This window comes from Lepus europaeus, chromosome 11 (genome assembly GCF_033115175.1).
Source record: "Lepus europaeus isolate LE1 chromosome 11, mLepTim1.pri, whole genome shotgun sequence".
Lineage (NCBI taxonomy): Eukaryota > Metazoa > Chordata > Mammalia > Lagomorpha > Leporidae > Lepus > Lepus europaeus.
The window spans coordinates 65,081,275-65,095,749 of NC_084837.1; the positions used below are offsets into that span (position 1 = coordinate 65,081,275).

General features: G+C 38.6%; 1 protein-coding gene across 1 annotated transcript in view; it reads right to left on the reverse strand.

Annotated features, from left to right (window-relative positions):
- UBR1 (ubiquitin protein ligase E3 component n-recognin 1) overlaps positions 1-14,475 on the reverse strand; it is a 157,124-nt gene that overhangs the window by 93,118 nt on the left and 49,531 nt on the right. Inside the window, exons 7-12 of the mRNA XM_062205754.1 lie at positions 9,143-9,205; positions 8,195-8,318; positions 7,420-7,527; positions 6,722-6,810; positions 5,275-5,373; positions 4,318-4,475 (exon numbers count right to left, since the gene is read on the reverse strand). Of these exons, the coding sequence (XP_062061738.1) occupies positions 4,318-4,475; positions 5,275-5,373; positions 6,722-6,810; positions 7,420-7,527; positions 8,195-8,318; positions 9,143-9,205 (641 nt within the window). The remainder of the gene's footprint in view (positions 1-4,317; positions 4,476-5,274; positions 5,374-6,721; positions 6,811-7,419; positions 7,528-8,194; positions 8,319-9,142; positions 9,206-14,475) is intronic.

Consider the following 14,475-nt stretch of genomic DNA (forward strand, 5'->3'; position numbering starts at 1 on the left):
TTAAGATTCTCAAGCTACAGACAATGTTGATTTATCAAAATTATGAATTCTAATTTCTTATTACAAATAGAATCACTGGGCAGAGCTAGATTTATTTATTCTTCTTTACTTTAAATAACCAGCAAAATGTGAATGGTCCACAAGGGACAGATTCCAAAGCTAAGCCTGACTTTTACACACATTATGCCCTCAGAGGGTAATCTGATTAAGTGAACCTAGAACCAACCTAGCCTGTAATGGCTAACCCTGGAAAATCACAGTACAGACTTCCTAGGACTGTTCATACCCATCACTCAAAGAGCCAGCTGAAATCCTTCCAGACTTAGGAGGTTTGAAATCAATTTCCTACCTCCAGGTTTTCATGAGTCAGAACCTGGAAAGAGGATGTACGCAACTATGTCATCTTGGCTTTCACACCAGGATGTACTAGTTTCAACAGATAAACAAACTCATTTCAGCCTACAACTTTCAAGATCAATATTTCTTTTGGATGAAAAAAAAAATGACTGGTTTCATATCTAATGTTTATCATGGAATGATTTCTCAGGAAATATTCACTAACAATTATTAAAAATTAATTTGTACTCAATCAAAATATACTGTTATATAAAGTATTGAGAACAGAAACAAGAACAAGACACATCTTGTCTTTGAAGTTCAAAGTATAGTGGAGAAAACAGAAACCTATTATGGACACTGAAACCCAGTGTCAAGAACTAAAAAGATACATGAGAAATGCATGGACAGAGTGAGAGAATAAGGGAATGATTTGGTTTATAAGACGCTTATACTTTTCACAAATGGGACACAGAAACAGGTTAGAGTATTAAAAAGATAGTACTATTCCTTTTAAAAAATATTTATTTATTTATTTATTTGAAATGCAGAGTTAGAGAAAGGGACAGAAAGAGAAAGAGATATTTCATTTGCTGGTTTACTTCCTCGATAGCCACAACCACAGATAATGGGCCAGGAGGAAGCCAGGAGCTTCCTCTGGGTCTCCTATGTAGGTGTAGGGGCCAAAGTGCTTAGGCCATCTTCTGCTGTTTTCCCAGACACATTAGCAGGGAGCAGGATCAGACGTCGAGCAGTTGGGACATGAACTGGTGCTCATATGGGATGCTAGCATTGCAGGCAGCAGGTTAACCTGCTACACCATAATGCCAGCCCCAATATTATTTCTTAATAGAACTAATATTCAAATGCATCTCTAAGTTTCATTTCCACAGTGAATTAGCAACTAAGAAGCAAAGTACCCCATTAGGTACATTCCTCAGAGTAGATGACAAGACTGAATTATTAGATTTAAAATGAGGTAGGTAGTAATCCCTCCCTTCTGTGCTCTTTGAGATACACCTCAGTTGGAGTACTATGTTCATTTCTTGGCACATAAATGGTATATATTCAACTGGAACAGATTAAGTAGATAACAATGATTTAGAAGAAATGTTAAATAATATGAATGGGAACAGTTAAAGAAATGGGTTTAGGGCAGGCACTATAGCACAGCATGTTAAGTTGCTAGTTGGTACACCTGCATCCCATATCAGAGGACCATTAGACTCTGGCTCCTTTGCATCTGATTGAGATTCCTGCTAATGTACCCTGAGAGGCAGCAGGTGATTGGCCAAATAGTTGGGCCCTTAACCCCCACATGGAAGACCTGGATTGAATTCTGGGCTCCTGGTTTCATCCTGCCTCAGCCCTGTCTGTTGCAAACACCTGGGAAATGAACCAGTGGATAGAAGTCTCTCTTCCATCACTGTGCCTTTCAATTATATAAAAATAAATAAACACCTAAAAAAAAAAGACTAAAGAAATGGACACAGCTTAAGATAGAAAGACTTGGCTGCTATGCCTGCCGTCTTTTTAAAAGCATTTTTATCTGTTCAACGGAGAGGCAGAGAGAGTGACAGACAACTCTCACCCATCGTTTCACTCCTCAAATGTCTACGACAGTTAGAGCTGGGAGACCCAAATCAGGCGCTGGGAACTCAACACAGGTCTCCCTCAGGTATAGCAGGAATCCAATTACTTGAGCCATCACTGCTGCTTCCCTAGGTCTGGATTAGCAGGAAGCTAGTCATAGGCTTCTATCTAAACCAAGGCATTCTGATATGGGACTTGCACCATAACCTATGTCTTTCTTTCTTTTCTTAAATTTGAGTATTTATTGATTGATTGGTTGTGGGGGAGAAAACCAGCTCCCATTAGCAATTCACTCCCCAAATGTCTGCTACCAAACCTAGCAGCTGGGAACTCAATCGAGCTGTCTTACGTGGGTGTAGAAATCTAATTACCTGAGCCATCACCACTGTCTCCCAGGGTCTGCACTACCAGAAAGCTGGAATCAGGAGCTGGAGCCAGGAGTTGAATCCAGGCACTTTGGTATGGGACACGTCCTGAAAAGGGTTAATTGTTAGGCCAAATCCCCACATCTATCTGCTGTCTTTATATATTTCATTAAGTTAAATATGGGCACTGATTCAAATCCCAGATGCCCTACTTCTGACCCAGCTCCTTTTTTGGGCTGGGAAAGCAGCAGAAGATGGCCCAACTCCCTGAGCCCCTGCACCGGCATGGGAGACCTCAAGAAGCTCCTGGTTTTAGATTGGCCCAGCTATAGCCATTGTGACCATCTGGGGAGTGAACCAGTGGATGGAAGACCTCTTTCTCTCTCTCTCTGCCTCTCTGTAACTCTGCCTTTCAAATATATATATATATATATATATATATATATATATATATACACACATACACACACACACAAATGCAGGTATCCAGCCAAGCAGTTAAGATGATCCAAATTGGAGTACCTGGGTTAGACACTCAGCTCCAGCTTCCGGCTCTAGCTTCCCATGGTGGGCAGTGGTGATGGCTCAAGTGACTGGGTTCCTGACACAGACTTCAGTTAATGGCACTGGGCTTTGATTTGGCAGGCCATTACAAGCATTTGAAGATTCAAATGGATGGTGAATGAGTAGGTGGGAGCTAGTTCTATCTCAAGTAAAATTAAAAAGTTTTTTAATTCGTGGAAAATGGAATTAAAAGATGTTTATTTTGGTGCAAAAATGTGAAATTCATGGTTTTTTTTCCATAATACACATTTCCAGGGATTTTTTTTAAGATCTTCTCATTACCTTCTTTATTACACTGGTTTTATGACTCAGTAAGAAGCCTTCATTGGCCGGTGCCGTGGCTTAACAGGCTAATCCTCCACCTTGCGGCACCGGCACACCGGGTTCTAGTCCTGGTTGGGTGCTGGATTCTATCCCAGTTGCTCCTCTTCCAGGCCAGCTCTCTGCTATGGCCCAGGAAGGCAGTGGAGGATGGCCCAAGTCCTTGGGCCCTGCACCTGCATGGGAGACCAGGAGAAGCACCTGACTCCTGGCTTCGGATCAGCACAAAGTGCTGGCCGCAGCAGCCATTGGAGGGTGAACCAACGGCAAAAAGGAAGACCTTTCTCTCTGTCTCTCTCTCACTATCCATTCTGCCTGTCAAAAAAAAAAAAAAAAGTTGCCTTCATTGAACACATTTGCAGTATCCCTTAGTATTTGCAAAGATTAGTTCCAGGATTCCCACAGATACCAAAATCTGCAGATACTTAAGCTGTATTTATAAAATGGTATAGTATTTGTATATAACCTATGCTCATCCTACTGAATATTTTATTTATTTGGAAGGCATAGGGAGAGAGAGAGAGTGACAGAAATAGAGACATACAGAAAGTGAGATATTCCCCCCAATGCCTGCAACAACCAGGATTGGGCCAGATTGAAGTCAGGAGCCTGGAACTCAATCTGTCTTCTATGTGGGTGGCAAGCACACAAGTACTTAAGCCATGACCTGAAGCCTCCCAGGCTGTGTAACAGGGGGAAGCTGGAATTGGAAGCTGAGTTGAGACCTAAAACCAGCACTCTGATATGGGATGCAGGCATCCCAAGTGTATTAACTACTGTGCCAAATGCCCACTCCACCCCATATACTTTAAGTCATCTCTAGATTACTTATTATACCTAATACATTGTAAATGATATGTAAATAGTTGTTACATTGTACTGTTTCAGGAAAAGGAACAGAAAGAAAAAGTCAGTACAGATGCAATTGGTATTTTCCTGTGTATTTTTGATCTGAGGTGGGCTGAACCCATAGATGCAGCACATGGATTGAAAGACCCAACTACATTAACAAGAAGCAGGCACAGTTCTTTGTACCTGAATCCTAGATAACCAAAATGATCAGTAATTGACTTATATAAAAGCAAATAAGCACACTGTGTTTAACAGGTGCCCTCACCTTATGACTCCAACAACTTACTTTAGGTCACATATTACTGCATATACTCTTCCCAGTTTGTCCTGGCTATAACCCTGGAAGTTGAATTTATTGTTCCTGTCCAGGTACTCAGGTAAAACTTCTAAAAGTGTTTCAGTAATGATAGAGATAACATTCTGATCTTCAATAAGATGTCGAGCCTGCAGAATATTTCAAGAACATTGTCTTTAGTATTAACACATCATACTATGGTCTTTATTCATTTGGCTGGTCAGCAGGTCACTTTTAATATTTAATGAGCATTAAACACAGTCCTCAGTCTCACACAAATCAACTACTAAGCAGTCATTTTCTAAAGGGAAAAATTCTCTCCTCCTCAATAACTGGAAAACACTTGTCTGGATGTCCCATGCCTATTATACAGGTTATCTAGATAAATATTTATCATTGCAATCACAAAGTGTACAAGAAGAAAGATTTACTCTATGATTTCTATCATATTTCTGTCTATTCTGGCATCTCCTTCTCTCATCATCAATGCAATTTCCCTTGCTCATCATTTCTCTCACCTTTGGAAAGGGGAAGTACAAGTGGTTCATAAACTGTGCAGAATAAACAGGGAAAAGTAGTAGTGAACAAAGGAAGGTGAATCCTCCAGACTCCTCTCAGGCCTGTGCAGCACCATCTCACACAAATGTATGACAGGCACAAATGCCCCTTCTTAATTTTATCTTATGCTATTGATCCCTCAAACAATAACTAAAGAACAAAAGAAGTTTTGTTTTGTTTTAAGTTTTGGTGTTGAAAAAGCAGTGCTAGAAAGTGAGAAAAGTAGATGTCATCTGTAAGGATAAAGACATTAGGACAAAGGCAACACCATGGGTACCAAAGTATTGTTCACATGCAGATAGCACTGAAGTATTGACCAATTTTTCAAATGGCATTAGCTCAAATTAAAACAAGTTTTATTTAGACTGTGAAGAAATATTTGACACATACCAGAGTAGGAACAGTAAACATCTGAACTGAAAGTGCAGTCACAGAGATACTTCTGTCATGATCATCACTGATATATTCTTTCTGCAGCTGTTTATAATACTGAAAGATACAGAGAGAAACCACAAATTATTACCTAAAGCTTTTAAAATCTAATTTTAATAACTGTTTCAGTTTTATTTATATATATCCATAAAATGACAAAGAGTAATAAAATTCCTATTAAAGAATTCTCAACAAAAACATCTTAGAAAGAGAGTACCAAACAAGACCAAATAATAAATTCAGCTGCCCAATCCAGCAGAGTTAGAAGAACTGTAAAAAGCAACAACTTAAACTAAAAACACCAGTAAAAATCACAGGGGCACTGGAGTGCAGTTTATCCTTGCTACTAACAGAATCTGGGGCAAACAGCAAATTCCACTTTAATGGTTAAAGAAAGGGATATAAGCAAAGGCTTTAACAACTGGTATAACTCAGAAAACCAGCCAATCAGATTCAATCCAGCTTGAAAGAGAACAGATGTCAGATACAAATTACTTGTTATCCACACCGGAACATGTCAACTAAAAGCAACCCTAATATATTAACAGAAAAAACAAACAAACAAACAAACATTAAACTGAGTCATGTTTCAAGCATCTTTATGTGTAAGCAGAGTTGGATACTTGATATATCTATATATTAAATTTTACTGTGCATAATTCCCACAGAGTCTAAGAGGTAACCATGGTATACAAAATAAATAAATAAATAAAATCTAAGGGCAAACACCCTTTGTATGAGAAAACAAAACTCTGTATCAGATCATACATATGGCCCAATATTCTATTTCTGAAGAGTTTGAGTAGAGTTGACATTTTGAATTCCCATCACCTCAGAAGGGTAAGACATACATCTCAAACGTTACTTATAATGTCCATGTAACACATAAAATACCTGCATTTTCTGTACTTTATAAATCTTTTTTTAAAAAGGAAAATCTTTACATAAAACAAAATAATGGACCATTTTAAAGATTTATTTATTTACTTGAAAGTCAGAGTTACAGAGAGAGAGAAGGAGAGATATAGAGAGAGATCTTCCATCCACTGGTTCACTCCCCAGATGGCCCAACAGCCAGTGCTGGGCCAGGCTGAAACCAAGAGTTTCATTATGGTCTCCCTCATGGATGGCAAGGGCCCAAATATTTGGGCCATCTTTGCCGCTTTTCCCAGGCCATTAGCAGAAAGCTAGATCAGAAGCAGATCCGCTGGGACAGGACCTGGTGCTCATTTAGGATGCCTGCTGTGCTGCAACACCAGTCTCCAAGAAAACAGATTTTTGACAAAGAAATGAATCAAAAAATCCATGAATACTTTTAATTCATAATTATCCCTTTGTCTTATTATTCCATTCATAACTTCTTTGCACTTCTAGTTATTATCTATTATTTATAAAGAGCAATTACCTTCACGAATTCCATAGCGAAGAGTTTTTTGTATTCCATCTCCATAAAAAAACTGCTAAAGATCAATTCGTGAAGGATCTTACGGGCACCTATAGATCATTTTTAAATGAGGAGGACAACATCAAAGAAAAAAATCCAGCTATTAGACATGGCAGATTATAAAAATATTGTACATGCTAATGAATCACAAGGACTCAAATATGAACAGCACTTTATTGCATTAACATTTAATAGGAAGGATTTAAAAATCCACACATGCTTTTTTTCCTTTTTCTGCCTCCCTCCTACTACTTAATTTTCTTTAATTTTACCTTCCCACAACTTTTTTTTATTAATTTTCATTCTATTCCACTGAAAACTACTGACACTGTACTTTTCCTTCTACATATTCTTTAAATTTCTCCTTTTAATTATTATTTAGATTTTTAAAATGAAAATTAATGTAGCTTTAATAATGGCAACACCACATGAATATATCTACATACACTTTTAAACTGGACCTGACTAAATAAAAGAGTAATATAATTAAAAATGTGGAATTTAATTTTTTAAAGGTACATTATTTAACTTTACCTTCATTTATAGTACTTTATCAATCTAGATCACAGATTTAGTAATTGGTTAATAAACAAGAGGGTACAGTCTAGGTTATAATCTTTTTGATTCCTAGAAAGCAGCATAGGGAAAGGTCTACTTACCTTTATAAAGCTTTGCATCCCAAAGCATTAACCTACTTATGAGACAGGGATTCTCAGAGCCAGATTCTTCTCTAAGGCATGCTTGGCAAAAGATTTGCCTAAAATCACCTACAAACAAAAAAGTAAGAATTTTGGTTCTTAGTATATTTCTTCTAAAAGTACCTTTCCTATAGTAGCATGATAAGACCAACAATAATTCTCCCATGTTTAATGTCAAGAATAATTCTACCAATCTTCTTCTTTTTTTTTTTTTTTTTTTTTTTTTGACAGGCAGAGTGGACAGTGAGAGAGAGAGACAGAGAGAAAGGTCTTCCTTTTGCCGTTGGTTCACCCTCCAATGGCCGCCGTGGCCAGCGCGCTGTGGCCAGCGCACCGCGCTGATCCAAAGGCAGGAGCCAGGTACTTATCCTGGTCTCTCATGGGGTGCAGGGCCCAAACACCTGGGCCATCCTCCACTGCACTCCCTGGCCACAGCACAGAGCTGGCCTGGAAGAGGGGCAACCAGGACAGAATCCGGCGCCCCGACCGGGACTAGAACCCGGTGTGCCGGCACCGCAAGGTGGAGGATTAGCCTATTGAGCCGCGGCACCGCCTCTACCAATCTTAAAGAGCCAAGAAAATGATTTGATAATATGTATTTGAAAATCTAATCCTGAAAATTAATCAAAATGTATAAATCAAAACAGAAAATTTTATGCTCAATGACATTTTAAAAAATCGACTACAAAATACATAGTATTTGATAAGAAATACTAAAAGTAGACTATATGCTTACTTGAATAGCTCATAATTTTGTTCATCCAGGAGCCAAGACGCAAAGCAAATTTCTGATGAGCCATAACCTCAGAGTGTAATACTTCTACATGGAGTGGATGTTGAGAGACATTTTCTGAATGACTCTACAAATAAAAGGAACGTTAAAAACCAAATTAACATTTAGCTAAGTGGTCTATTTAAAAAAAAAAAAAAAGGAATGATAAAACCCGTCAGTTCCAACTCCCAAAATGTAAGTTTGACATCTTTAGGATGTCAAACTAATTCAAGATGATCACTCTGATTTTTCTACTGAGTCCTCATAATGTGAATAATTCTTTGGGGCCAGCCTTGTGGTGTAGCAAGTTAACTCACTGACTACAATGCTGGCATCCCAAATGAGCACCAGTTTGGGTCCTGGCTGTTCTGCTTCTAATCCAGGTACCCTCTAATGTGTCTGAGAGAACAATGGAAGATGGTCTAAGTACTTGGGCTCCTACCACCCATACGGGAGACCCAGGTGGGGTTCCCAGCTTTTGGCTTTGGCCTGGCCCAGCCTCAGTTGCTACACTCACCTTGGGGAGTAAACCAGAAGATAGAAGATATTTTTCATTCTCTCCCTGGAACTCTTCCTTTTAAATAAATCTTTAAAAAAAAAAAATCTCGGGGCTACAGCCCCTATAAGGGCTTCAGTTTGAGTTCCAAGTGCTTGGCTTCCAATCCAGCTCCCTGCTGATGAGCTTGGGAAAGGAGAGAGGATGGTCCAAATTCGTGGGTCCCTGTACTCATGTTGGAGACTGAGATAAAGATCCTAGTTCCTGGCTTCAGACTAGCCCAGCTCTGGCCATTGAGGCCATCTGGGGAGTGAACCAGTGGATAGAGGATCTCTCTGTCTCTCCTCTAACTCTGACTTCAAATAAATAAATACATCTTTTAAAAACATTGCTTTGTCCTTAGTTCATAAAGTTACCTTGATGTCTTCCTTAGCTTCCTGACAAGCAGCATAAGCACCTGCTTTAACAGCCCGACGACCCTGAGGTTAGGTAAAAATGAGAATTAAGTAGTGGAATGACAACTACAATCAGTAAGTAATTCATATCCCAGAGACCTAATTTGAGTTCTCAATCATAATTCACTAGTTGGCTGACTAAAAGCTGTAAGACTCTAGGATAATACCAAGCAGACAGACATAAATGCTTAATATCTATATGTAGCATTAGAACATTCAGTACCTCTAGGAAAGAAGTGCTGTTAGCTTAGGATGCTGAGTTTCTTGTCTAGCAAGAATGCCAGTTCTTTACTAAAGGTGGTATACCCTATTTATAACAGACACTAACTTAGGTAAGTTCGCTGAACTCCTGCTATATGTTTTAGTACATTCGTGAATGAATTTAGAATTCCTCAATGTGTTCCACAACATACTTGTGATTCACTAATGTGTCGGGGTATTATCAGGCTACTGATTCTTTAAGCCCTGAGGCACCCAGGTAAGGTCTCTATAGGATTTCCTGGAAGCACATTCTTTTACCAGGGATCCATGACAAGCAATCCATCTTCATAGCCTATACCTTAATCATTCTATACTATTTCTTCTTTATAGACAGTGAGAGAGAGAGAGAGAGAGACAGAGAGAAAGGTCTTCCTTCCGTTGGTTCACCCCCCAAATGGCCACCACGGCCGGCGCGCGCTGCGCCGATCAGAAGCCAGGAGCCGGGTGCTTCCTCCTGGTCTCCCATGCAGGTGCAGGGCCCAAGGACTTCGGCTATCCTCCACTGCACTCCTGGGCCACAGCAGAGAGCTGGACTGGAAGAGGAGCAACCGGGACAGAATTCGGCGCCCCAACCAGGACTAGAACCTGGAGTGCCGGCACCGCAGGTGGAGGATTAGCCTAGTGAGCTGCAGCGCCAGCCAGAAGACCTTTCTTTCTGTCTCTCTCTCTCACTGTCTGTAAACTCTACCTGTCAAATAAATAAATAAATAATCTAAAAAATAAAAATAAAAGAACATATAAGACACCTTAATAAGCTTATATGCAGGGATACTAGTAATCAACCTAAAGCAGTGGATCTCAATGGATCTCAATGTAAATGAGAAGAGGGGATGCACCTCCCATCTACTAGGATGATTATTACAGGAAAAAAAGTGTTGGCAAGGATATGGAGAAACCAGATCCTGTGCACTGCTGGAGGAAATGAAAAATGGTTCACAGCTGCCATGGAAAACAGTCTGCCAGTTCCTCAAAAATTAAACGTAGCATTTCTATATGGCTCAGTAATTCTATTTCTGGATATACAGCCAAAAAAATTGAAAGGACTGATACAGGTATTTGTACATTCACATTCATAACAATTCAACAGTCAAAAGGTAGAAAAGTAACCCATGTGTCTCAACAGATGAATGGATGAACAAAATGTGTTTACATACTGATGGTATTATTTAGCCTTAAAAAAGATGGAAATCCTGTCATATGCTACAGCATGGATGAACTTTGAAGAGTTTATGTTAAATTAGTTTATGCTAAATTTGCCAGCTGCAAAAAGACAAACACTGCAGAATTCCATTTATATGAGACATCTAAAAGAGTCTTACAAGGTAAAATGGTGGCTGGCAGGAATTAAAGGGAGGAGTAAAGAGGAAGTTGTTCAACTGAAATAGTTTCTGTTTTGCAAGATGAAAAAGTTTTAGAAATCTATTGCATAACAATGTGTGTACAGTTAACATTACTGTACTGTTCACATGAAAGAAGAGTTAGGATGGTAAAATTTACCTTATATGGATTTTTATCATCATTAAAAATTTCCTTAAATGAACAAATACGAGGTGGGAGAGGGGGAAATAATAAATCAATTGGAAGGAGGCAGCTTTTTCAAAATACATAGGCCTTTCTTGCCTTTCCTCTCCCCATTATTAACAATTCTAGCATGTCTACATTTAAAAAAAATTCTCTCCAAATGATTTGAATGGATTCTCTTTATTCTCATACAATAGCTGAAAACACAGAACTATAAGTATGGGTTTATAAAACAGACTAATTGCAACATCAATTCATCTAGTCAATAAATATATTTTCTACCTTAATGTGGTAAACAACATTATCTCACATCCTATTTTTCCTTTTGAATGAGCAGGTGATTTACTGAAAAGCTTTTTTTGTGGTTCCAAAACCAAATCAGTCTACCAGTAGGTAGGATAGCTATAGCCACAGTCTTCTCCATGCTGACCATAAAGCAGAGTAGAAAGGAAGAAAGTTAAGTAACTACCCTGTGCTTTGCTGTAATATACAATAGGGAGAATGCTAGAATGTGTCTCAAGGGTTGGTTGCGATAGTTACATGTGCTTAATACCTAAAGAACTCCTTAGTATTACTCAAGGCCATTGTTATATTATCATCATTGTTACTTACTCAATAAAATCTCACAGAGGCCCCAAGTAAACTTTTTAACTACTCTTTGTTAGTTACTATGTTACTTATGTTTATTTAATACTCCATTAATTAAATCTATCAAAAGCACAGGTTAGTAAATCTCAACATTTTTGAGAATAGAGGGCTCCTTTTTCCAACCAATCTCAAGGATTTATATAATAGAATAACTTTTAATTAGAATAACTATTAACTGGAAAAAATTAACTCAATAAGTTTTCTTAAAATAGAATCACTATTTTTGACTTGATCAGCCCTCGTCCTGACTGTTGATGAACAACTTAATACTTTATCCCTTTTAGTATTTTTTTTGTTCTACTTTATACTATTGGTTGACCTCTGTAATCAACACACAATTATTCTTTTTTTTTTTTTTACTTATTTTATTTTTAACTCAGAAATTTTTTTTTCCTTTTTTTTTTTTTATTTAGTGAATATAAATTTCCAAAGTACAGCTTATGGATTACAAAGGCTTCCCCCCACACACAACTTCCCACCCCCCCCCCCCACAACCCTCCCCCCTCCCACTCGCTCTCCCCCTCCATTCCCATCAAGATTCATTTTCAATTCTCTTTACACACAGAAAATCAGTTTAGTATATATATATATAGATTTCAACAGTTTGCTCTCCCATAGCAACGCAAAGTGAAAAAAATACTGTTGGAGTACTAGTTATAGCATTAAATAACAGTGTACATCACATTAATGACTGAGATTCTGCAAAATAATTTTAAAAAATTGATTATTTTTCTATGTAATTTCCAATTTAAGTAACCAAGTTTTTTTTTTTTTTTCATTTTCAATTATCTTTATATACAGGAGATCGCTTCAGTATATACTAAGTAAAGATTTCATCAGTTTGCACCCACACATAACCACAAAGTGTAAGAATATTGTTTCAGTACTAGCTATATCATTACTTCACCTTCAACAACCTATTAAGGACAGAACCCACATGGGACGTAAGTACACAGTGACTCCTGATGTTGTTTTAACAATTTAACACTCTTGTTTATGGCGTCAGTAATCTCCCTAGGCTCTAGCCATGAGTTGCCGAGGCTATGGAAGCCTTTAGGGTTCGCCGTCTTCTATCCCATTCCGACAACACACACAATTATTCTTAAGTGTTTAAATTTAACTGAAAAGTGATCTCTGTTAAATATAAGAGTGGGAATAAGAGAGGGAGGAGATGTACAATTTGGAACATGCTCAATCGGACTTGCCCCAAATGGTAGAGTGAGAAACCTGCCAGGGGATTTCAATTCAATCCCATCAAGGTGGCACGTACCAATGTCATCTCACTAGTCCAAGTGATCAATCTCAGTTCACAATTGACCATGATAGGTCTAAGAGTCAAAGGGATCACATAAACAAGACTAGTGTCTGCTAATACTAACTGATAGAATCAAAAAGGGAGAGAACGATCCATCATGGGAAGTGGGATACACAGCAGACTCATAGAAGGGCAGATGTCCTAAACAGCACTCTGGCTTCAGAATCAGCCCTTAAGGCATTCGGATCTGGCTGAAGAGCCCATGAGAGTATTTTAGGCTTAGAAAGCCAAGACACTCTGGAAAACAAAAACAGAAACAAAAAACTAAATGAAAGATCTCAGTGAGTGAGATCCCAGTGGAAAGAACGGGCCATCAAAGAAGGAGGTACCTTTCTCTGAAGAGAGGAGAGAACTTCACCTTTAACTATGACCTTGTCTAAAAAAGATCGGAGTCAGCGAACTCAAAAGGCTTCCATAGCCTAGGCAACTCATGACAAGAGCCTAGGGTGATTACTGATGCCATAAACAAGAGTGTCAATTTGTTAAGTCAACAATAGGAGTCACTGTGCACTTACTTCTCATGTAGGATCTCTGTCCTTAATGTGTTGTACAATGTGAATTAATGCTATAACTAGTACTCAAATAGTATTTTACATTTTGTGTTTCTGTGTGAATGCAAACTGTTGAAATCTTTACTTAATATATACTAAATTGATCTTCTGCATATAAAGATAATTGAAAATGAATCTTGATGTGAATGGAATGGGAGAGGGAGCGGGAGATGGGAGGGTTGCGGGTGGGAGGGAAGTTATGGGGGGAAAAAGCCATTGTAATCCATAAGCTGTACTTTGGAAATTTATATTTATTAAATAAAAATTTAAAAAAATAGAATCACTATTTTTGTAAAAACCTGTGTTTTTAAAATTTAATCCTTAAAAAATACAAGAATTCAAAAAAATTATCCTAAATACAATTCCTAAAACAAACATCACCAACCCAGGGATTTCCAAGTAGGCAGAGGGACAGTTAAATAATTATAGGAAAATTATATACACATGGAAGAATATTACAGGAAATGAGGTTAGAGAACAAGACACTATGCTACAGAAAACTGACGAAATCTTTTCCAGAACATTTATTCCATTTTGTTGTAGGTCACAGCAGTAAAGAAGGAACTGAGATAAACCCAGTGGTAAGGAACTGAGATAAACCCAGTGGTAAAGATAGACCACATTGGGGCCAGCGTTGTGATGTAGCAGGTTAAGCCACCTCCTGCAGTGCCAACACACCTCTCTCTATGTCCCTCCCTCTCTAACTCTGCCTCTTAAATAAATAAATAAATCTTTTTTTTTTTTTTTTTTACAGGCAGAGTGGACAGTGAGAGAGATGGAGAAAGGTCTTCCTTTTTGCCGTTGGTTCACCCTCCAATGGCTGCCGCGGCCAGCGCACCGCGCTGATCCAAAGGCAGGAGCCAGGTGCTTCTCCTGGTCTCCCATGGGGTGCAGGGCCCAAGCACTTGGGCCATCCTCCACTGCCTTCCTGGGCCATAGCAGAGAGCTGGCCTGGAAGAGGGGCAACCAGGATAGAATCCGGCGCCCCCACCGGGACT